The sequence below is a fragment of the Limulus polyphemus genome, unplaced genomic scaffold (genome assembly GCF_000517525.1).
Source record: "Limulus polyphemus unplaced genomic scaffold, Limulus_polyphemus-2.1.2 Scaffold1326, whole genome shotgun sequence".
NCBI lineage: Eukaryota > Metazoa > Arthropoda > Merostomata > Xiphosura > Limulidae > Limulus > Limulus polyphemus.
The window spans coordinates 79,721-100,559 of record NW_013666936.1 but is presented as its reverse complement, the minus strand read 5'-3'; the positions used below and the strand labels follow the sequence as shown (position 1 = coordinate 100,559).

At 33.6% G+C, this 20,839-nt stretch overlaps 1 protein-coding gene across 5 annotated transcripts in view; it reads right to left on the bottom strand.

The window, feature by feature from the left end:
* LOC106463110 (chordin-like protein 1) overlaps positions 1-20,839 on the bottom strand; it is a 61,850-nt gene that overhangs the window by 23,556 nt on the left and 17,455 nt on the right. For 2 of the 5 annotated variants that reach the window (XM_022390526.1, XM_013923080.2), the window contains 2 exons: positions 19,641-19,777; positions 1,962-2,116 (listed from right to left, as the gene is read on the bottom strand). In XM_022390526.1, the coding sequence (XP_022246234.1) occupies positions 1,962-2,116; positions 19,641-19,710 (225 nt within the window). In that variant the 5' untranslated portion in view covers positions 19,711-19,777. The remainder of the gene's footprint in view (positions 1-1,961; positions 2,117-19,640; positions 19,778-20,839) is intronic. The other 3 variants (XM_022390525.1, XM_022390527.1, XM_013923081.2) reach the window with 3 other exon arrangements.

The window sequence follows — 20,839 nt, the reverse complement described above, 5'->3', positions numbered from 1 at the left end:
CTAGACAAAAACCACTTCCTACCACAAAACCTGGACTCCATCCGCAGAAAGTGATGATTTGAATTTGGTGGGACATCAAAGGAGTAATCTATTTTGACCTCCTCAATCCACAGCGAACTGTCAATGCAGAGATCTATAGTCAGTAACTGGGCATTAATTTTTAATGAAAAATAATTAATTGTAATGTTACATAAGAGGCTAATGTCCGTCTGTCCGCAATACTGTCCCACAGTTTAAGTCCGATTTGTGGAAGTTCTTAACAACTGTTTATTACAAGTGGATCTTTTATAAAAAAGTTTATTTAGTGAATCTGTCCACTTTTTTTAAGAAATAAGTCAATAACAGTTAAATATCGCACCAAAATGAAAAATGTTACAAAATAAACCCTCGCTAAAATTAAACAAATAATAATAAGACCTCACTTTATAACATCGCTTCCTTAATGGAGAAATGACAATTGTTTCATTTTTAATAATGTACATTAATTTTGTGCATTTTTTATTCTTATTGAGGAAATTCGTTTTTTTAATAAAACTTCTACATTTGTTGTAAAGTAAGTTTAATGCAGAATTTCAAAGTGAGTCTTGCTAGTGGAGAATCATTGTGATATATCAGAAGAAAAGTGACTTTTTTTTTTCTTCTGGAGAATCCAAGCGTACGCTATGAATTGAATTGTTCTATGACCAACGGAATCGCAAGTCCTTCGTACGGAGTTCATTACATACAAATTTGCAGGAATTTTGTAGTAACTCGTTCTTCGTAAATTACACAATTATTTTTTACTTCATCATGAATATAAAGTGATGAAAACATCGAAAATCACCATGCCAAAAATTGCCAAACGGAAAAGTGACTTAACACAGAGAAAGTCTGAAACTTTGAGAAAGAAAATGAAACGTTAGCCTACAAGTTAGGGGAAGAAATAATATATATCATTTAAATACATTAGTATATAGATTTGTTGATTCAATATCGGCCTTCGATTGGTCAAGGAACAAATCGCTATAAAACTACGCTCCATATCGAGGGTTGCTAGACATGCAGTAACGGACTAAGATAAATTATGCGTTTATACCGTGATAACGACCTTCAATCATCAGATCAGATGATGTTTCTGAGAATTAAAACCTCATTATGAAAGACAAGCATTGAACCAATAAACTTACACAAAAAAAATACTCGATAAGTTTTATGTTTTTATTTTTAGTTAGAATTTCTAAAAACATATTCGAGTGAAACACGTAGAGTGGTTAAGATGATATACTTTCGATGGAATTTTGTAGAATGGACAGCAACTGCCTGTTGTAGAGAACGACATTTCGAAAGTCTTCCACCTTTCGTCTTCAAGTCACAATTTGATAAATGCAGTGATTATAAACTAAGAATATCTGGTCGTTCAAATTAAATTGTTTAAGAATACAACCTGAATACGAAAGGCGGAAGAATTTCGAAACGTCGTCCTCAACATCAGGTAGTTGTCGTCCATTCTACAACGTTTCATCATGAATACTCTGCCTAAACAATCTATCAAAGAAAATCTGTTTTCGGTTTAATAGGAATAAGACGTCAATTAAGACAGCACATTTATCAAGAGACAAATGCACAGGTTAGAGTACAGGTAGGCAGAAACCTTTAAGCAAAGAAGAATTGTACATTCAATAAAAAACTTACTATTAAATTCACAAATGCAGTGGTTGGAATAGTTTTTATCCTGAAAGGTCATCTCATAAAGGAAAACTGTTATGCCAGTACCACGGGTCACAATTTTATAAATGCAGTAATTATAAACTAAGAATATCTGATCGTTTAAATTAAACTGTTTAAGTATACAACTTACGATTACCCGGAGAAAATAAAAAGGATGAATATAATTTTGGTATTCTGATAAGCAGTTGAGTTAGGGTTAATGTCACCATAACATATAAACTAACTGAAGATCTCTCACGACGAGAGTTTATTACCTGACAAACACATTGTATGCACTGATTAGGCTTTTGTGGTTGAAAACTGGTCGAGTTTGAAGCAAACGTTTCACCATCTATGTAAACTTGCCCTTTGTCATAACACGCCACCTGGACGTGTGTCGTTGGTTTGGTATCTGACGACACTGTTGACTCTGTATAGATAGAAACAGACGCAGTGTTTAAGAATGTTTAAACATTTACTGAATCATTTGATGAGCTTTACCATTTAAACTTTATTAACTTTCAAACGTAGAAGTAAAGTACTTCATAGTATTACCAAAATCCTTATTATAAAACAACGCGTAAACATACAACCTCTAAAGTCACCTAGGCTTGTAATTCTGCGAGATTTCCTAAAACTGACATAATTTATTCAACAATATAGTTGATTGAACTTACTAAAACAACTGAGAACTTAAAAACTTAAGCTAGTGGAACTGATAAAGTGGCCAAGACCATCCATTTGATAATCCTTATTTTAGCATGATCCCAATATATAACTTCCATGTTTACCATGTTCGCTTAGGTAAGTACGTAAAATCATGAACTCTCTGAGTTGAATTCGTTTTTGATAGACTTGTATTTAACCTCGAGTCCTCTATTTACTGTAACTCTGTTTCATAGGGAGATGAGTTGCATTATTCTATAATGAAACAAAAGAGGAGTACCACATGATAACAAATAAAAGAGCGCCTCAAAGTAAAAAAAATAAATATAAGACTGCCACAAGATGAAACAACAGACGAGCACCATATAATAAAACGATAAAACAACACCACAAAGTGAAACAATTAAGAACACCAAAAGACGAAATAATACAAGAGTACCAAAAGATGAAACTCCGAGAGCGGTTTCCAAATAAAATGAGCGAACAAAGCCCTAACTCATTACGTTAGGTTTAAAAAATTATTTTTTGGAAAAACAAACAAAGATGGATCGTGTGTATAGCTAAAACATGGTTTAACTCAGAACGGATGTTATAGCTCATTGTTATACATTGTAACAACACAAAATGAATAATAAAATAATTTGGACAATATTATTTTATACTCTGAGCAACTGCAATTCATTTTTACCATTTAAATTGTCGAGGCTTTACATGACCCATTATTCTATAAGCTGTCTTTAAAAACCCTTTGTTTGCCGTTATTTAGGACCAGTTGGGCCAGACAAATAATGACGTTCTTATTTACTGTTATCTTTTTGGCGTTATTTATACCAGCTGGGCCAGACAAATAATGACGTTCTTATTTACTGTTATCTCTTTGGCGTTATTTAGGACCAGTTGGGCCAGACAAATAATGACGTTCTTATTTACTGTTATCTTTTTGGCGTTATTTATACCAGCTGGGCCAGACAAATAATGACATTCTTATTTACTGTTATCTCTTTGGCGTTATTTAGGACCAGTTGGGCCAGACAAATAATGACGTTCTTATCTACTGTTATCTCCATGTACTCGAAATTTTGAAATTATTAAAAACATTTTACTCAACGTCCAAAAGATAAAAACGTCGATCGATTAAATATATTATATGTATAGTTCTGAACTGGTAATAATTACATTAAATGAAATGAAAAAAAAATGACGAGTTGATAACATACTGCGCCTGTCAAAAATGCTTTTCTGCGAAAACATTTAGTCATATGTAGTAAGCGAAGAATGGGGGTTGATCTGTATGAACTGGATATTGCGTGATGTTGAACATAATCAACATAAAGGTGGAGGTAATCGCGAAAATATTGGAAAAAACAACAACAAATTTCATTTAATATAAAATCAATATTTGGTATGAGTTTTGTTTCTTCACCTGCACATGTCATGATATATCAACAAAATATTTCTGTTGCTACTACAATCCTGAAGTTACAAAGTTTTATTTACCTTTTTCTTCTCCTACAGTCAAGAGCTAAATTAACTTATGGCGTGAGATATATCATTAATACAGAATTTCAGAGACCATTAAGGACTCTTGCCAATATATATATATATGTGTGTGTGTGTGTGTTAGACTAGGTGGTTAGTTTCTTAACGTTCATGAAAAGCAATTTTTAGCATAATGACAAAACCGAAATACACACCTTAATGATGTCCAGCACGAAAGCTCTTGATTAAGCTAATCTGATTTTCAGAACAACGGAATGATGAATATTACAGTACAGAAAACACCAGCTTTAACATTAAACATTTAAACCGACGTTGATGTGTGTAAAATCCATATTTCCTCTTAGTTCCAATACACTTGCTGAATACTTAAGACTCGCGGCTGAAAAAATTATGAAACATATAATCGAAAAAACGCAACAGTAATTATTAGTAAACAGTATAGCTACATTAGTTGAGCTGATTTCAATACAACTTTCAGATTTTCAATCGGATACCAGGAAGCATGGAAACAGTAGTAACTGGCAGAGTATGTGTTGAACAAAAAACGAAAGAAAGGTACATGCCATGTGTGTCATGTTTGTCGTCTTTGTGATCCATGAGTATGTGTTGAACAAAAAACGAAAGAAAGGTACATGCCATGTATGTCATGTTTGTCGTCTTTGTGATCCATTACCCTGATGCTCTGTACCTACGATGTATAGTAACTACAATAGAAAGCGTAAAAGTAGTCAGTTGTCAAATTAGTAATAAATAAAACAGAAAGGCGCAGCCATATCAGGGCCGAGTTTTTCGCGGCGCCGGGTCTTAAATATTAAGTCTCATTGATTAGCTACGTCATGAGTCTTATACGAAAAATAAACCTCGTTGATTTGAATAATTCTCCTATTTCTATTTATCCTTTATCTTTATTTTTTGGTATTTTGTCGGTTTGTCCGTTCTATTCTTTCCTCCTAAAATATCACTTGTTTCCAATCGTTTTCATTCTACCATGCCTTCCCGCTCATTTGTTTTCAGTCATTGTCTCTATTATACAACGTATTTTTCACTAACTTCACCTCTAATCTTTCATTCTCTATGTCCGACATAGTTCTTGCACGCTGTTACTCTGTATGCATTATCAATTATGTTTTCTTTAAACATTCTGTTTCTTTTGGTTTACATGTTTTATTTTTTTGTACCCGCATATTTATATACATTTAACATAACGCCTTGTTACAATTTAAATTAAATAATAATATTATAAATTTTAATGTAAAATTTATTTACTGTTGCATAAACGGTTTGTTTATTCCGGTTATTCGCGCAAAGTTATATAAGTCGTAGCTGTATTAACCTTCTCTAACTTTAAACTGATAGAAGGAAGGGGGTAAGTCAACAGCATCTACCGCTAACTCTTTGGCTGCTTTAATCAAATAGTGGGATTTGACCGACACTCTTATAACTCACAACTCATAGTGTAGATCATGAACCATGGAACGTCGGTCCGGCTCGCTAATCACTGAATAAAGTTTTCCAACCTGATATACAAACATAAGTGATTTTTTATAGTCATAACAGATTAAGCTACGATATTTGTTTGCTTAAAAGAACAAGTAACAGCTTATATTTTAGATCTTTCTTCAGTACAGGTGACTAAGTCCATTTTATAAGAACTATTGTTAATACTGTAGAACGTCGCCGCAGATACGAGCCACGGGCGACATTTTTAACACTTATATAGTTATTTAGTAGCAAGTTCCCGACCATTCGGGCTTGGCATGGCCAAGTGGTTAAGGCGCTCGACTCGCAATCTGCGGAGTCAAATCCCCGTCTCACCAAACATGCTCGTGGGGGCTTTATAATGTGACGATCAATCCCACTATTCGTTGGTAAAAGAGTTGGCGGGGGGTAGTGATGACTAGCTGCCTTTCCTCTAGTCTTACACTGCTAAATTAGGGACGGTTAGCGCAGATAGCCCTCGTGTAGTTTTGCGCGAAATTCAAAATAAACCAAACCAAACACGACTATTCGACAGTGAAAACTTATCGTTGGAGGAATATATATGACACAAACACTGTTAAGGAATAAAATTAGTAAAGCGAAATTTTTAAACGATGTAAACCAATAGGACACAACATTTATAACACGGCGTTTTCAAGAAGCAAAAAAAAAAATCTCGCAAAGCCTTTAACCACAAAGTTCAGGTAGGCTGTGGTTACAAAAGGAAACCCTCTAACGTAAACTCTACTAGGATGAAGTTGGGCATATCTCACGGTACATTTAATGAAAAACTAAAAAAGAAATTAAAGCTGTCGAAAGACCAAATGCCACAGTTAACATGCGTCTAAACATATCTTGAAAGTAATGGCTGTTTTATGGAGAAAATGGGCGAAAAAACTGGATTCACAGCAATCTCATTCGATTATAACATAATATTAAAGGAAACAATGGATATCTTTTTTTTTGTCCACCTAGGCCGTCCTAGTCAGTAAATTAAATCAAACACTAAAAAATCCAAAACCTGTCTTTATCATTCAAATATTTATCAAGCTTTCTCTTAAATTAACTGTATGTACTACATCCGAAGGAAACCTTTCCAAAAACTGACCACCCTGAAGCTAAAGTCTTAACTGAAGATGACTCCAACACTGCCAAAATTTATATTTATGTTTAGTCTCACACTTTTCACCACTGAATACGAAAAAAAAAAATATGCATCAACACTACCAAGTTCCTTAACAATCTTAAACACTTCAGTCAGATTCCATTTAATTCTTTTTTCCATATAAAACAATTTCAGACATCTTAACATATTCTTGTATGGCAACCTTTCCAACCTAGGTATCATCCTATTACCCCTCCTGTAAACCCTTTCCAACAATTTGATATATTTTCTCAGGTAAGGAGCCTAAAACTGAACACAGTACTCTAAATGTGGCCCAACCAATAACCCATGCAATGACATTATAACCTCTTTAGATTTATATTCAATATTTCTGTAGATACAACCTAAAATCCTTACAGTAGCAACAACCCATTATTTGGATGGCTTAACAGAGTGATCTTCCATGACACCGTTAAAGTTATTCCCATCAAAATTGTACTCGTAATTCAAATTGCTATATCCCACATGCGTTATCTTACATTTATTATAATTAAAAGCCATCTATTCGCCCAACTCACTGAATAATCAAAATCCTTTTGGAAAGCAGCAGCTTCCTCCTCAGAGCCACTGGCACCAAAAACTTTAATGTCATCAGCAAATTTAAACAATCTCTTTACCATTCTTCCACTTATATCACTGCCGAAAATCAAAAATAGAGAAGTTCCTAACACTGAGTCCTGAGGAACCTCACTGTTTTGATGCAGCTCCAATGCATTTTTGTGCCTATGATCTGATTAAAAGTGGTCTTAAAAGCAAATGTCCACATAGAGTCTGGGGAAGATTTGTATTTCGCAAAAACTTGTAATAATAGAAATTGCGGAATCTGGCAATATAGCGAAATCATGGCGTTCAGAATGGCCGACAACGAAGGAAGTAGTTTCAAGGGCAACAATGGACCTGGAAAATCGTACTTATAAAATGCGATTAATATTCAGAAATAATCACTTATCAGCATTGATGAACCGTACAATATTTAAGAACTTTATTCTACATATTACCTCATATATTTAAAGGAAACGAAACTGAATCCACAGAGCCCCACTGAACCCTTAAAATTTAAGACATCTCTTTTACTTCCTATTGCAGTAGAGTGGTTATTCAGCTAAAATTAAAGCTTCACAAGTAAAAGTGGAACCCATATTACTAGAAACATGACACATGTTGTAACTATAATCTCACAACCAACGTTGCCAGTAACATATACAACACATTAGCGCTAATTTGGCAACGGGTCAACCCTTAAACAACTTAATAGAGATCAGACCAGACAAATGTTCTTCTTTCATTAGTAAACTAATTAACTATTTATCATTTAAGGAGATAGTAAAATAAATTTTGCACCCTAGTAGATGAGTAGAAATACTTGGACGAATGATTGTTTAATCTCTATCCCAAGAAGAAAGAACAAGTCTTAACGCTTCAGATAGAAAAGGTTTTGTGTGTGAACTAAGATCTTTTTCTTACCCCTTTGAATAATGACATTTATGTAAAGATGTTAGGTCAAAATATTTATGTATTTTAATGACCGTTTTTTTATGCATGACACATAGAGTTTTATACGAGTTTCCTATTTAATAATTAATTTTATCATAAAACAGTACTAATTATATTCAGGCATATTCATTAGATTAAAACAATATATATATATATTTAATGTTCTAGTGCATAAGTGCGCACGAGGTACGTTAAACACCATAAAAACTTGAGATATTCAATATCGAAAATCCTAGAAGCGAAAAAAACAAAAACAAAAAAAACCGCCGAGTGGGTAACTATCAGTTTAACTTTTCAAACACTACAGCTTAATGGATTAGACTTGGCAGACGCCACAGTTTAGAGACCGTTGGCGCCACACAAAGTGAAAATAATCGATTCTAAACTGTCTGGGTGCTATTCATTCCAATATTGTTTTACGGTGTTGAATACTGTCTGGGTGCTATTCATTCCAATATTGTTTTACGGTGTTGAATACTGCCTGGGTGCTATTCATTCCAATATTGTTTTACGGTGTTGAATACTGTCTGGGTGCTATTCATTCCAATATTGTTTTACGGTGTTGAATACTGTCTGGGTGCTATTCATTCCAATATTGTTTTACGGTGTTGAATACTGTCTGGGTGCTATTCATTCCAATATTGTTTTAAGGTGTTGAATACTGTCTGGGTGCTATTCATTCCAATATTGTTTTACGGTGTTGAATACTATCTGGGTGCTATTCATTCCAATATTGTTTTACGGTGTTGAATACTGTCTGGGTGCTATTCATTCCAATATTGTTTTACGGTGTTGAATACTGTCTGTTTACTTAATAGTGGAATAAAGATGAGAGATCTGATTGTTTTTGTTTTGTTTATACAGAAAATAAGCATAAACTCTATTACAAAATTTTGAAATGTTGAATGTTCAATTAAACCTTTAATCGAGTTTAAATTCACTAGTTAATGAGATCAAGAAGTTGAGCTGGATTCACTAGTTGTTACCAAGCTTACAAGAGGTGAATAGACTTAACTTGTATTTACTGGCGTCGAGTTTTATAATGTCCGAGGGACAGTTTTTCTAAAGTTTCTAAGAAAGATGATAACTAAATAAACTGTAACTACATATTCAGCAACATTTAATTTAGTACGTATAACTTTAACACGCTAATCATTCCCAGTTAATAATTATTTAGAAATCCCTACCTTTCTAGTGAATCTCAACCCAACAGTTCTTCCAGTTCACTCGAACTTACTGAATTTCAGTCTACAAATCTTATCCAACAAACCGGAATTTGGTTACTTTGAACTACTTTTATTTAATCCATTTACTTTTCTGTATTTAGGAAGATTCAATCCAATATTATATATATTACTTCTCTAAGCCACAAGTATTTAACAAATCTCAAACGTTTTAACTTCACTCAACACATTAACAGTTAGACGAAATCAACTCATTAGATCCATACAGCGCACTAATACTTAAAACACTGAAATAATTAGCGCAAACCAACACTATAATATGTAATAAACTTCATCTGATGAGTTCTTTTCAATTAATTATCACCATATAAAGTTTAACTGATGGGTTTCATACAACTCACTATCATTTAGTGAAGCTAAGCCAGTTACTTCCACTCAATTTACTGACAATTGGTAAACCTAAACCCATTAACTCTTTCTACTGAAATAGATTAATTGAGCTCCAATCCATTGATTTCAATCGCCTCAAGAGTGTTCATTGAACTCTAAAGTTCCACTTAACACTTTGGTATAATTAATAGTTTCCTGCTCACCTGTATAGGCTTACCACGTTTTGTGAACTTTGACTTACTAGCATTTAGTGCACTCAACCCATTAGTTCATCACAATTCACTATGTAGTATTTAATGAACCTCTAGCACTAAGATACAATCAACTCACTATGCAGCGTTAAGCGAACCTCAACTCCTTAGTTCCACTTAATTCACTATGTAGTGTTTAGTAAATTTCAACTACTTAGTTCCACTTAACTCACTATGTTATACTTGGTGAACGTCAACTCTTTAGTTTCATTAACTATGTAGTGTTTACTAAACGTCAACTCCATAGTTCCACCTAACTCACTACGTAGTGTTTACTAAACGTCAACTCCATAGTTCCACCTAATTCACTGTGTAGTGTTTACTAAACGTCAACTTCATAGTTCCACCTAACTCACTACGTAGTGTTTACTAAACGTCAACTCCATAGTTCCACCTAATTCACTATGTAGTGTTTACTAAACGTCAACTCCATAGTTCCACCTAACTCACTACGTAGTGTTTACTAAACGTCAACTCCATAGTTCCACCTAATTCACTATGTAGTGTTTACTAAACGTCAACTCCATAGTTCCACCTAATTCACTATGTAGTGTTCACTAAACGTCAACTCCATAGTTCCACCTAACTCACTACGTAGTGTTTACTAAACGTCAACTCCATAGTTCCACCTAATTCACTATGTAGTGTTTACTAAACGTCAACTCCATAGTTTCACCTAACTCACTACGTAGTGTTTACTAAACGTCAACTCCTTAGTTCCACCTAACTCACTACATAGTGTTTACTAAACGTCAACTCCATAGTTCCACCTAACTCACTACGTAGTGTTTACTAAACGTCAACTCCATAGTTCCACCTAACTCACTACGTAGTGTTTACTAAACGTCAACTCCTTAGTTCCACCTAACTCACTATGTAGTGTTCAGAGAACGTCAACTCCTTAGTTCCGCTGAACTCACTAAATAGTGTTTAGTGAACGTCAACTCCTTAGTTCCACTGAACTCACTATACAGTGTTTAGAGAACGTCAACTTCTTAGTTCCACTGAACTCACTAAATAGTGTTTAGTGAACGTCAACTCCTTAGTTCCGCTGAACTCACTATGTTATACTTAGTGAACGTCAACTCCTTAGTTCCACTGAACTCACTATACAGTGTTTAGAGAACATCAGCTCCTTAATTCCACTCAATTAACTATGTAGTGGTTAGTAAATTTCAACTCCTCAGTTCCACTTAACTCACTATGTAGTGTTCAAAGAACGTTAACTTCTTAGTTCCACCTAACTCATTATGTAGTGTTTATGAACGTCAACTCCTTAGTTTCACCTAACTCACTATGTAGTGTTTAGTGAACGTCAACACATTAGTTCCAATCAACACTTTGGATTAGAGTGACTGTTAACTGGATTTTCTTTCCGTTAATATGTATACATTTCAGAATCGTTTATCCTCTTGTCTTTCCCTGCAATACAAAAACTGAAGATACAAGAGTGAGAGTTCTATAAGTAACTTAAGCAAAGTGGAAATTGAATAAGATACACAAGCAATTAGGACTATGAAAATTATTCTTTATTTGGTTTAAAACGTTATAATTACTTTCTACTCCGATAAAGTAGCGCTCATCATCACACAAACAACAACATTCCTCATCATACCGGCTTTCAGAAGTATATGTTGCACTCCCTATCAGAGACGTTCGTTTAGTCACTATATGTGTGTACAAAAAGGGTGTTCAATATGCAAAGTCAGTGTGCAGGAAACTGTCCACACGTGTTTCCTAGTAAACAATTCAACTTGCCAACGGAAGTCAGTGTTACCCAGAAGAACAATCGACTTCACTCACGTGTGAAAAGCTTATAAAACATGTCATAGAAAAGTTTTACTCCAAACTCAATACTATTTGAATAGTAATTTTCACTAGCTATTTTTATTACCTTATTGAATGATCATTTCCACTAGTTGTTTCCTTTATTTTGTTGAGAAATAATTTTCGCTATTTCCATTACCTTATCAAATAATCGTTTTCGCTATTTCCTTTATTTTGTTGAAAAGTAATATTCGCTATTTCCATCTTGTCGAATAGTAACTTCTCTATTTTTATTACGTTATTAAATGATCATTTTCATTAATTGTGTACATTACCTTAATCAATAGTAATTTTTACTAGATATTTCTATTACCTAGTTAAATAGTAATTTGCATTAACTATCTACCTTACCTTAATCAATAGTAATTTTTCTAGATATTTTCATTTTCTTGTTAAATAGAATTTTTTGTTGTTGTCATTACATCTATATAAATAAAACGCTTGTGTTTGTCTGTCCCGAAGTTTTCTCGCAAATCTCTCGATCAAACGCTACAAATCTCATATCGTGAGAAAGGCTTTTGTCCGAGGATTCTGGATTGCATATCGCCATTTCCAATCTGAATCACCTTACTTATTTTTGACTAAGTCAAACTATTTAATGCAACGATAATGCTACATGATGGCACAATATCGTTGTCATCACGTGACAACTGACTTCGATTTCAACATTAGTTTTTATTTGCAAAGTATTTCACACAAACAACACTTAACCAGCTTGTAATTTCCTAAAAAAAAAGAAAAGAACACTACACTAAATACAATTGCTATGGGCGTTTTCGATTTATTTAAGTTTAAAATATGAATGCACAGTACGTTCAAAATCATATGTTTATCACTTAGTGAACACGCATTCTGATATTTCTCTATAAACAGCTAAGAGTGCCTTGATTAGAATTTTAAATTTACTTTGCTTTGCAATAATTTAGTTTCGGTTCGTTTCATAGACTGCTATCAACTACATTTAACTACTTTTTCTTTACTAGTTTTATTCTTCGTTTTTGTGAGTTTGTTTTTTGTTTCAACTCGTAAAACCATGTCATACACAAAACGCTCATACTGTTTCATACTATGTACACTATTACAAATACATTAGTTTACTTTACATGTAGTTTTATTAAATAAAGTTACGTTTACGTGAGTTTGTTTGTCTGATCACTTTTTTTTTTCAAATAGACCAGGATTTATCGATCTAACACGTAACGCCTGCAAGAAAGCATAGTTTAAATAGCGTGCGTGAACATGATGGAATAAGGAAAATTCAAGAGAAGGGCATGGAAACTACAGCATCTGTTTTGCGGGTCGCGGCTAATTATTTCATAATAATTTCTATAGCAGTTTTATATTTATTAAATCTTGCTTTAATGAATAGATTCTAATCTTATATTTACCATATATATATTTTTTCCGGAAACAATTCCAATAAGATGAACTAGTTTTGCAATATATATATATATATATAATATATACGAACACTATATAAATTTACATAGCTAGTTTACGAATTTAGCTCTGGCAATACCTTCATGGCTGACTTATACCGTGGTGGTAGTATTAGAAGCAAAACTTTAAAACATGTTTGATGAGGGAACTCCAGTATTTCCTAAACTTCTGACAAAACTTCAGTTTCTCTCGAGTTATCGGGTTACATAAGATAATTCATAAACTTAGAAGTTTCTCTTATTTAGCTCAACTTCTTCAGTTCAGTTACCAATTAAGGCTTCGCTGAAAAAGTGAAACGTCGTGGTTTGTGATTTCTTTTCAGTAACGTGAGAAAAACTTAAGTTTTTTCAACGCTCAAACAGGTTGTATCCAAACACCGTTCTTCGATAAGTTGCTATAATTTAAGTATAAATATATGATTGTGTTATAATCCTTGTTTGTCGTTTGGTGTCGTACTCAACAACGTTTAAACTCAATATAAAGAAACACTGTTCACGGGGTAAGTTGCACTTTTCCAAATCCTACCTTTCCACAATGGCAGGCGACACAAGTAGGATTTCTGAAGTTCGTCCCTATGTGGCGCCACCAACTTCCCTCGCCTTCCTTGCTCTCTGCTGACCATATGATGAAATCATCTATTTCAACGACTGAAAATGTAGAAATCTTTTCTGAGTAGCAATGACTGAAACCAAAACTTAGATGTTCTTCAGTGCCTTCTTACTTTTCGGGCTTAACGCACAGGCTTTATATAATGAATCACTTTTAAATTAAAAAAAATCCAAATTTCTTTACTTTCTATTCCATGGTCTCACTTCGTTTTATACGTTAGCTGGGTTTCTGTCCGTATCCTCCTCATATATTTGAATTTCCGATAAGAAAACCAATCTTTGTATTTTGTTCCAAGTACAATTCTTATAATTATTTGTCAAAGTATAGTTTCGTATTCGTACTTTGTGTTTATGGCAAAGATACAACTACTTCGGGTATTTGACGCCATCCCTAATTTTGAACCAGAGAGAAGGCAGCCAGTCAGCAGCACCATACCGCCCTCCATCAACACTAAAGAACTGACTGTTACTCTCATAACGGACTCACAATTCAAGGTACAAATAATATTTTATTGTATGGTGTGGATTCCAACCCGACTCGTCAGCTCTAACAGGGAGGCCAATCCACGCCCTCTATATGTTCGTGCAACCCTTATCAGTTATCGCAATAAACTGATTACACGAAGTACAAATGAAGTTTGGAGCTAATACAGTTACTTTTCATGCTTTTCTGTTGTTGTTGTTTTTTTTGGTCAATTTTCTAACACTACATGCATAATACAGACTTGGGCCTTGAATATTTTGGATTATTTTATAATAGAAACGATTAATAATAAAGTGTCAAAATTAAAATCGCTAATCATGGGAAATCATTTGTTCAAGCATAATGAGAGAAGTTACATCGTCCTCTATTTTTGTTGACTTTCTTCTATTAATGAGTTAACAACCATATAAGATGTGTTATTTTACCAGCTACACATCCAACCCAACGTCAATTCTAGTCCACAAAAATCATCATGTTCGATTATTTTACGAAAAACAGAAATTAATTAGCACAAAGTAAGTGTCATGAAAAATGTTAAATATTCAACGCTATAGGCTCTGAATAAAAGAAGTTTGTCATATGTGCATTTATAATGTCACGCTCAATAAATAAAAAATGTTGAAAGTGTATTTTGGATTTTACAGAACTTACTAGAGTCTCGGTTTTTTTTACGAAGAACTGTTTCCATGCTTTTACAATTAATATAACCAAAGACCAGAACTCCAACAGACGTAAAGTATTTTTATTGCTTAAGGTTCTGTTATTGTGACGTTTTTCAAGATAATTTATGAAACGTAGTCTAACCCATATATAACTTTTCCTGATATTCTATCCACTTTAACTAATAAAAAAGCAGCAAAGGTAAGCATTTGAGTCTTTAATATCTACCACAATCTTAAACATTTTTAACAACCTACAGAGTAGTTGACTTGCTTAAATTATTTTCTACAACATGCAAAGTAGTTTACTTACTTCAAAAATTTCCCACAATCTACAGAGCACTTTACTTCTTTAAAGATCTTCCACAACCTACAGAGTAGTTTATAGTTTGCTTGCTTAAAGATTTTTCACAACCTACGGAGAAGTCTACTTGCTTCAAGACTTATAACAACCTACAGAGTAGTTTACTTGCATAACTATTTCTCATAACATACTGGATAGTTTACTTGCTTAAAAATTTCATACAACATACAGGGTAGTTTACTTGCTTAAAAATGTCTCACAACCTACAGAGTAGTATACTTGTTTAAATATATCTCACAACATACGTGGTAGTTTACTTACTTAAAAATTTCTCACAATCTACAAAGCAGTTTACTTTCTTTAAGATTTCTAACAACCTACAGAGTAGTTTACTTGCTTGAAGATTTTTAACAACCTACAGAGCGGTTTACTTCCTTAAAAATCTCCCACAACCTACAGAGTAGTTTACTTTCTTAAAGATTTCTCACAATCTACAGAGTAGTTTACTTCCTTAAAGATCTCCCACAATCTACAGAGTAGTTTACTTACTTGAAGATTTCTAACAACCTACAGAGCCGTTTACTTCTTTAAAAATCTACCACAATCTACAGAGCCATTTACTTCCTTAAAGATCTCCCACAATCTACAGAGTAGTTTACTTACTTGAAGATTTCTAACAACTTACAGAGCCGTTTACTTCCTTAAAGATCTCCCACAATCTACAGAGTAGTTTATTTCCTTAAAGATCTCCCACAATCTACAGAGTAGTTTATTTCCTTAAAGATCCCCCACAATCTACAGAGTAGTTTATTTCCTTAAAGATCTCCCACAATCTACAGAGTAGTTTATTTCCTTAAAGATCTCCCACAATTTACAGAGTAGTTTACTTACTTGAAGATTTCTAACAACCTACAGAATAATTTACTTACTTGAAGATTTCTAACAACCTACAGAATAGTTTACTTACTTGAAATTTCTCACAACCTACAAACTAGTGTACTATTAACATGCACACACGTAGATATTTATTCAGATAATAGCTTATTGTGGCTTTTATTTCAGAACTTCACCGAAAGCTACAAAATGGTTATTTGCGTCTTACTGTGGCAACATAGACAGGTGATGTCTTTTTTTTTTACGTCAAAATACATCTTACGTTTGGTTTTTAGGCTTCAAAGACATTGCATGATAACGATAGGACGTCGACCTGAAAACGGCGAATGTTTATTTTCGGTATCGTCGAGCGTTAAGATAATTTTATTACACATAAAGCCCACATCGGCATGCAAAGAAAGGTCTCTGACATTATTAGTTTTTAGAGCTTTTAGTTTATGAGTGCTCCAGTAAGAATAAGACGCAACTGTCATATGTCCTTGTCATGATGCAATGTTCGTGTTTACTCAAGCCTGAAAGTGATTGAATGAAGAAGAGAACTTAGGGAGAATATTTTAGCTAATTATGAATTTAAGGGTCGTTACGTTGCATTTTACAGAATATAAATGTATTTCTGTCGTCATTTTAATTTTATTTTTTCGAGTTCGCGAGTAAAGTCTGTAAATTTCTGACACTTTATAATAGACTTCACTGAAGAAAACATACCAGTGTTTTTTAGGTTTAAGGTGAAAGTCAAACTCCATTAGAAGTAATATGAAATTTTAATAAACTTGTGAATTAACTATTTATAGGAAAATATTTCTATCAGGATTAGTACTTATTATGATGTTAATAGTTACAAAATTAGATAGTAATAGCTTATCAACATATGATCTAAATCTCATCTTGCACATTTAATTCATCAGCAAGTCTTAATCTTAAGAATTGCGTTTGATGTGTGAATTTCTACCTTGCTATCCAAAGATTAAAAGTTATATTCAACCTTCTAAATATACCGTTAGAGACCCAAAAGTGTTACCACAATCCCTTAGAACTAGAGTACGTGTTAGCGTTATAATATATATATATATATGAAGTAATACTTTATGTTTGCCAAGACTCATAGTTTAATCAGTCACGCCTGTTTCGGCCTTTCACCATATGAGGGACGGGTGATAGATATATTACTATAGTACAGATGGCGTGTAGAGTTTCTTTGTAAAATAGACTTGGGAGTTGTTTGTTTACAGTATATAGAATCGTATATCTGTTGGCGGGTATTTTGAGTCTTACAATAACCCAGCTATTTCCTGCTGTTAAGTGAACTTCCGGTATCATTAAAGGAACAGATTGTCTTGTTTCTACAAACATTCACATGGAATCAATGATGTCGTCCTTGGCATTCCTTCAGTTACAATCTTGTTGAAAATTAAAAAGTATTTATAATAGAGTTATCATACTTAGTAGCTGTTCAGCAGTCTATTTACCTACCCATTTCTCTATTATCTACTCGTATTTTATTACTATTTGCCTATCTTCCTGTGTTTATCTGTATTACCCAATCCCTTTTTATCTGCATTTGAATCATTCCTTGGTTATGGCATTAAAAAGTAAAAATAGAATATACATGAAAATATTTTATTAGTGTACTTTTGTGGTATTAAAAGGCGACAATGTTTTTTTTTAACCTGAGCAAAAGTTTTCTTTTTACAAAGTCTGGCGTCTTATTAGTCAAGTTCTTAATGACAAAAAAAAACTGTATCAGTTTATCGGTGTCTCTATGCTTCTCATCTGCTTTTTGTGGCTACTTATTGTATCCATACATATTAGTTGAGGGTACCCGTTAAGGAAGCAAACATTGTATAAAGGACATGTTAGGTAATGTTCCCTTTTCTTTTTTTCTGATGTTATTAAATCCATAATGACCTCACTAGGCGCTAATTGTATACACTGCTTTGTGGAAAATAATAATTGACTCATTTAACTCTTTAAATTCAAAACAAAAAGTCTACAAATATGTGGAAACGTGCCCTATTTCGGGCAAGACTCCTAAAAGATAGTCCATGTACACCGTCAGACAGTTTCCAGTTAGCATCAAAGTACAGTAATCAAAACAGTCAATTGGAGGTGATGGATGCTAACACAGATATACACACATAATGGATCATCTTTATAGAAGCATTTATCTGCCTACTATCTTTCTATATCTGTCTATTATTTTGTCTACTATACATATGTTCAATATCTTACGTATTTACCTGCTTATCTATTTATGTATATTGTATGTGTGTTTATAGTTATCTGTGTTCATGTGTGCACAGTATCCATACCTAATTCACACCATTGCCCGAACTACATTTAAGTGTCTCTTTATTTATATGTCTATGTCTGTCTGTGTGCATTTGTATCAGCTTATGTATCCACTCTAGATATATCCTTATATAAGGAGGGCTAATCTCATTTCATATAAAACTATCTGCATATGCTGATGCAGTGGAGTTTAGTCACAGACGAAAGCAGTGGCGTCACATGCAACATGTTTAACACCTATATATTTGTTTCGTGGTGAATTTTCGATATTTGACAGTGCAATGCCTATACGGAAAGGCTTATGTCTGTATAAATATGTCACAGCCCAATCCTAAGATAAATAGTCATACACCAACATAATTAAAAGATGTAGAACCAAAGAAAAGCGTTTCGAATGAAACTTTTAGTGTTCTCTATGGAAACAGAAAATAAACTCCAAACACACACTAAGGCAATCCCAGTAAAGCCCTGATCCTCAAGATGAAGACGATGTTTTCAAAAGAGAACTCACAGATACTCCCTCAAAAAACGTTATTGTAATGAATATACGTATTTCATCTTGTATCATTAACAATATAATAAGCTATAATTTAAAGTTAAGGAAAGTTCAAACCAAAAGTTTACAGACTTCAAACCGCACCTCGAAATCAATGGTTTTTTCTTCATGAGAAAGGTGACCGAAGAAACTGAAATCACAGCATCCCCTTCGACCATTTACCTGTTAAACCTTTCGACTCAATTCCAATGGACTCTGTGCTATTGTTCTACTTAAATATAGTATTGGAGTTTAGTCTCACAATGTTTAGCAGAAGAATGTCACAACAGAAGTTGTGGTGTCGGGAAATGCTGTGTAATCACTGTCATCAGCTTAAACATGGGACCTGAAACATCGTGTCATATTCAATGTGTCATCTTCTTTCATAATACCTTATTTTTCTTTCTATTTATTTATTCATCCACCTAACTCCCCACTAATTAACCTCTACCCAATAGTCGGTGTTCATCCTCGATTTTTGCCAACTATGACCAAAAAGTAATTAATAATGATTACATATCGATTCAATAAAATGTGCATTTTAAGACTGGCTTCAAAATTCTTAATTTGGTATAATTCTACAAAACTCTCTTTGACGTCACAACAGACATGTTTTCTGTTATTCCTGTTATTCAGTGTAACTTAACTTAATATTTCTGTTTTTGAGATAACAGTAGAAAGGAAATATTCTTGCATATTATAAATAATTAAGATATTCACTTCACATTTCTACAAGGCATATGAATATTTTTATTTACTTTTATTAATAACCATAATCGGCTTACCTGCTGATACAAAGGTACATAATAGGACCTGCATGATCAGCACAGCTCCTAGCCATTGGTGTGAGGACATCTGAAGCCAAGCTGGTCTCGTTTTCCTTCTTTACCACCAGATATGTGTATGTAGTAGCGCTCCTTGACTTGTGGAGAGTTAAAACGTTAGTTCACTGCATTTTACTGGATGTCTTTTTGTAACACTTCTCTAACACTTAAAGTATGTACTTGTCTGACTACGGTATTGAATCAGTCTGCAGTCCTCTTCCTTATTTCAAGTACAGATACCTTCCTTCACTACGCTTCTCTATATGTTATAATTCTAGATACACGATTTCAATTCGTTTCTCTGTCTGTCAGAATACAGGTGTTTTCCTTCACTAGGCTTTATGTTTTTCAGTAGGATAGACACCTTTTTAATACTGTTAGGATGTTTACCTTATCTGCATTTAATACCTATAACTGGTGTTTGGGTATTTTTGGTTTAAAACATTTCAATTGCCACTAATATTTTGGAGGCATGATCATACTAAACACATTCTGAATGACATAACCTTGCAAATGACCTTGTATGTCCATGTCTAATATATGTATTTTTCATCAGGGAGTTAATCTTCAACATTGTTTTTCCAGTAAAATATTTTCAAACAAATACCTGTAACATAGTTGCCTATGGGACTGTAATCTACCCACGGGAGGCTCATAAATAACAATCTGTAAGGAAATTCACAAATAAGTCCCACACCTAATGCACAGAATCTATCCACACCATAACACCCCATCATAATCCTTCACAGTCTATAAAAAGTTTTCAGTGTGCTATGCCTAAAACATTACTTCATTCTTTTCTGGAGCAAAAGATGATCTTCCCGTAACCCTATTCTTCCAGTTGTACGTGAACGTCCATCTACGTCTACTGGGCGCATAATTCTTTAGTGTGTATGTAAACTTATATTTCTGTTCTGTCTGTAGGAACTGTGAAATTAATTACCTAAATTTCTGCTTATTGATCCCATGCACATACGCTTACCTATAATCCAGTCGTCTGTAAGAACTTTGTGAATATATACATCAAATCTACAGTTTTATGTAAAGTATATTTATCAGTAATCCTGTTCGGTTTGTAGAAACTGCGTAAGTACATACATAGCCTACACTACTGTTTTATGTGCAGTACACATATATATGTATGTATGTACATACAATCC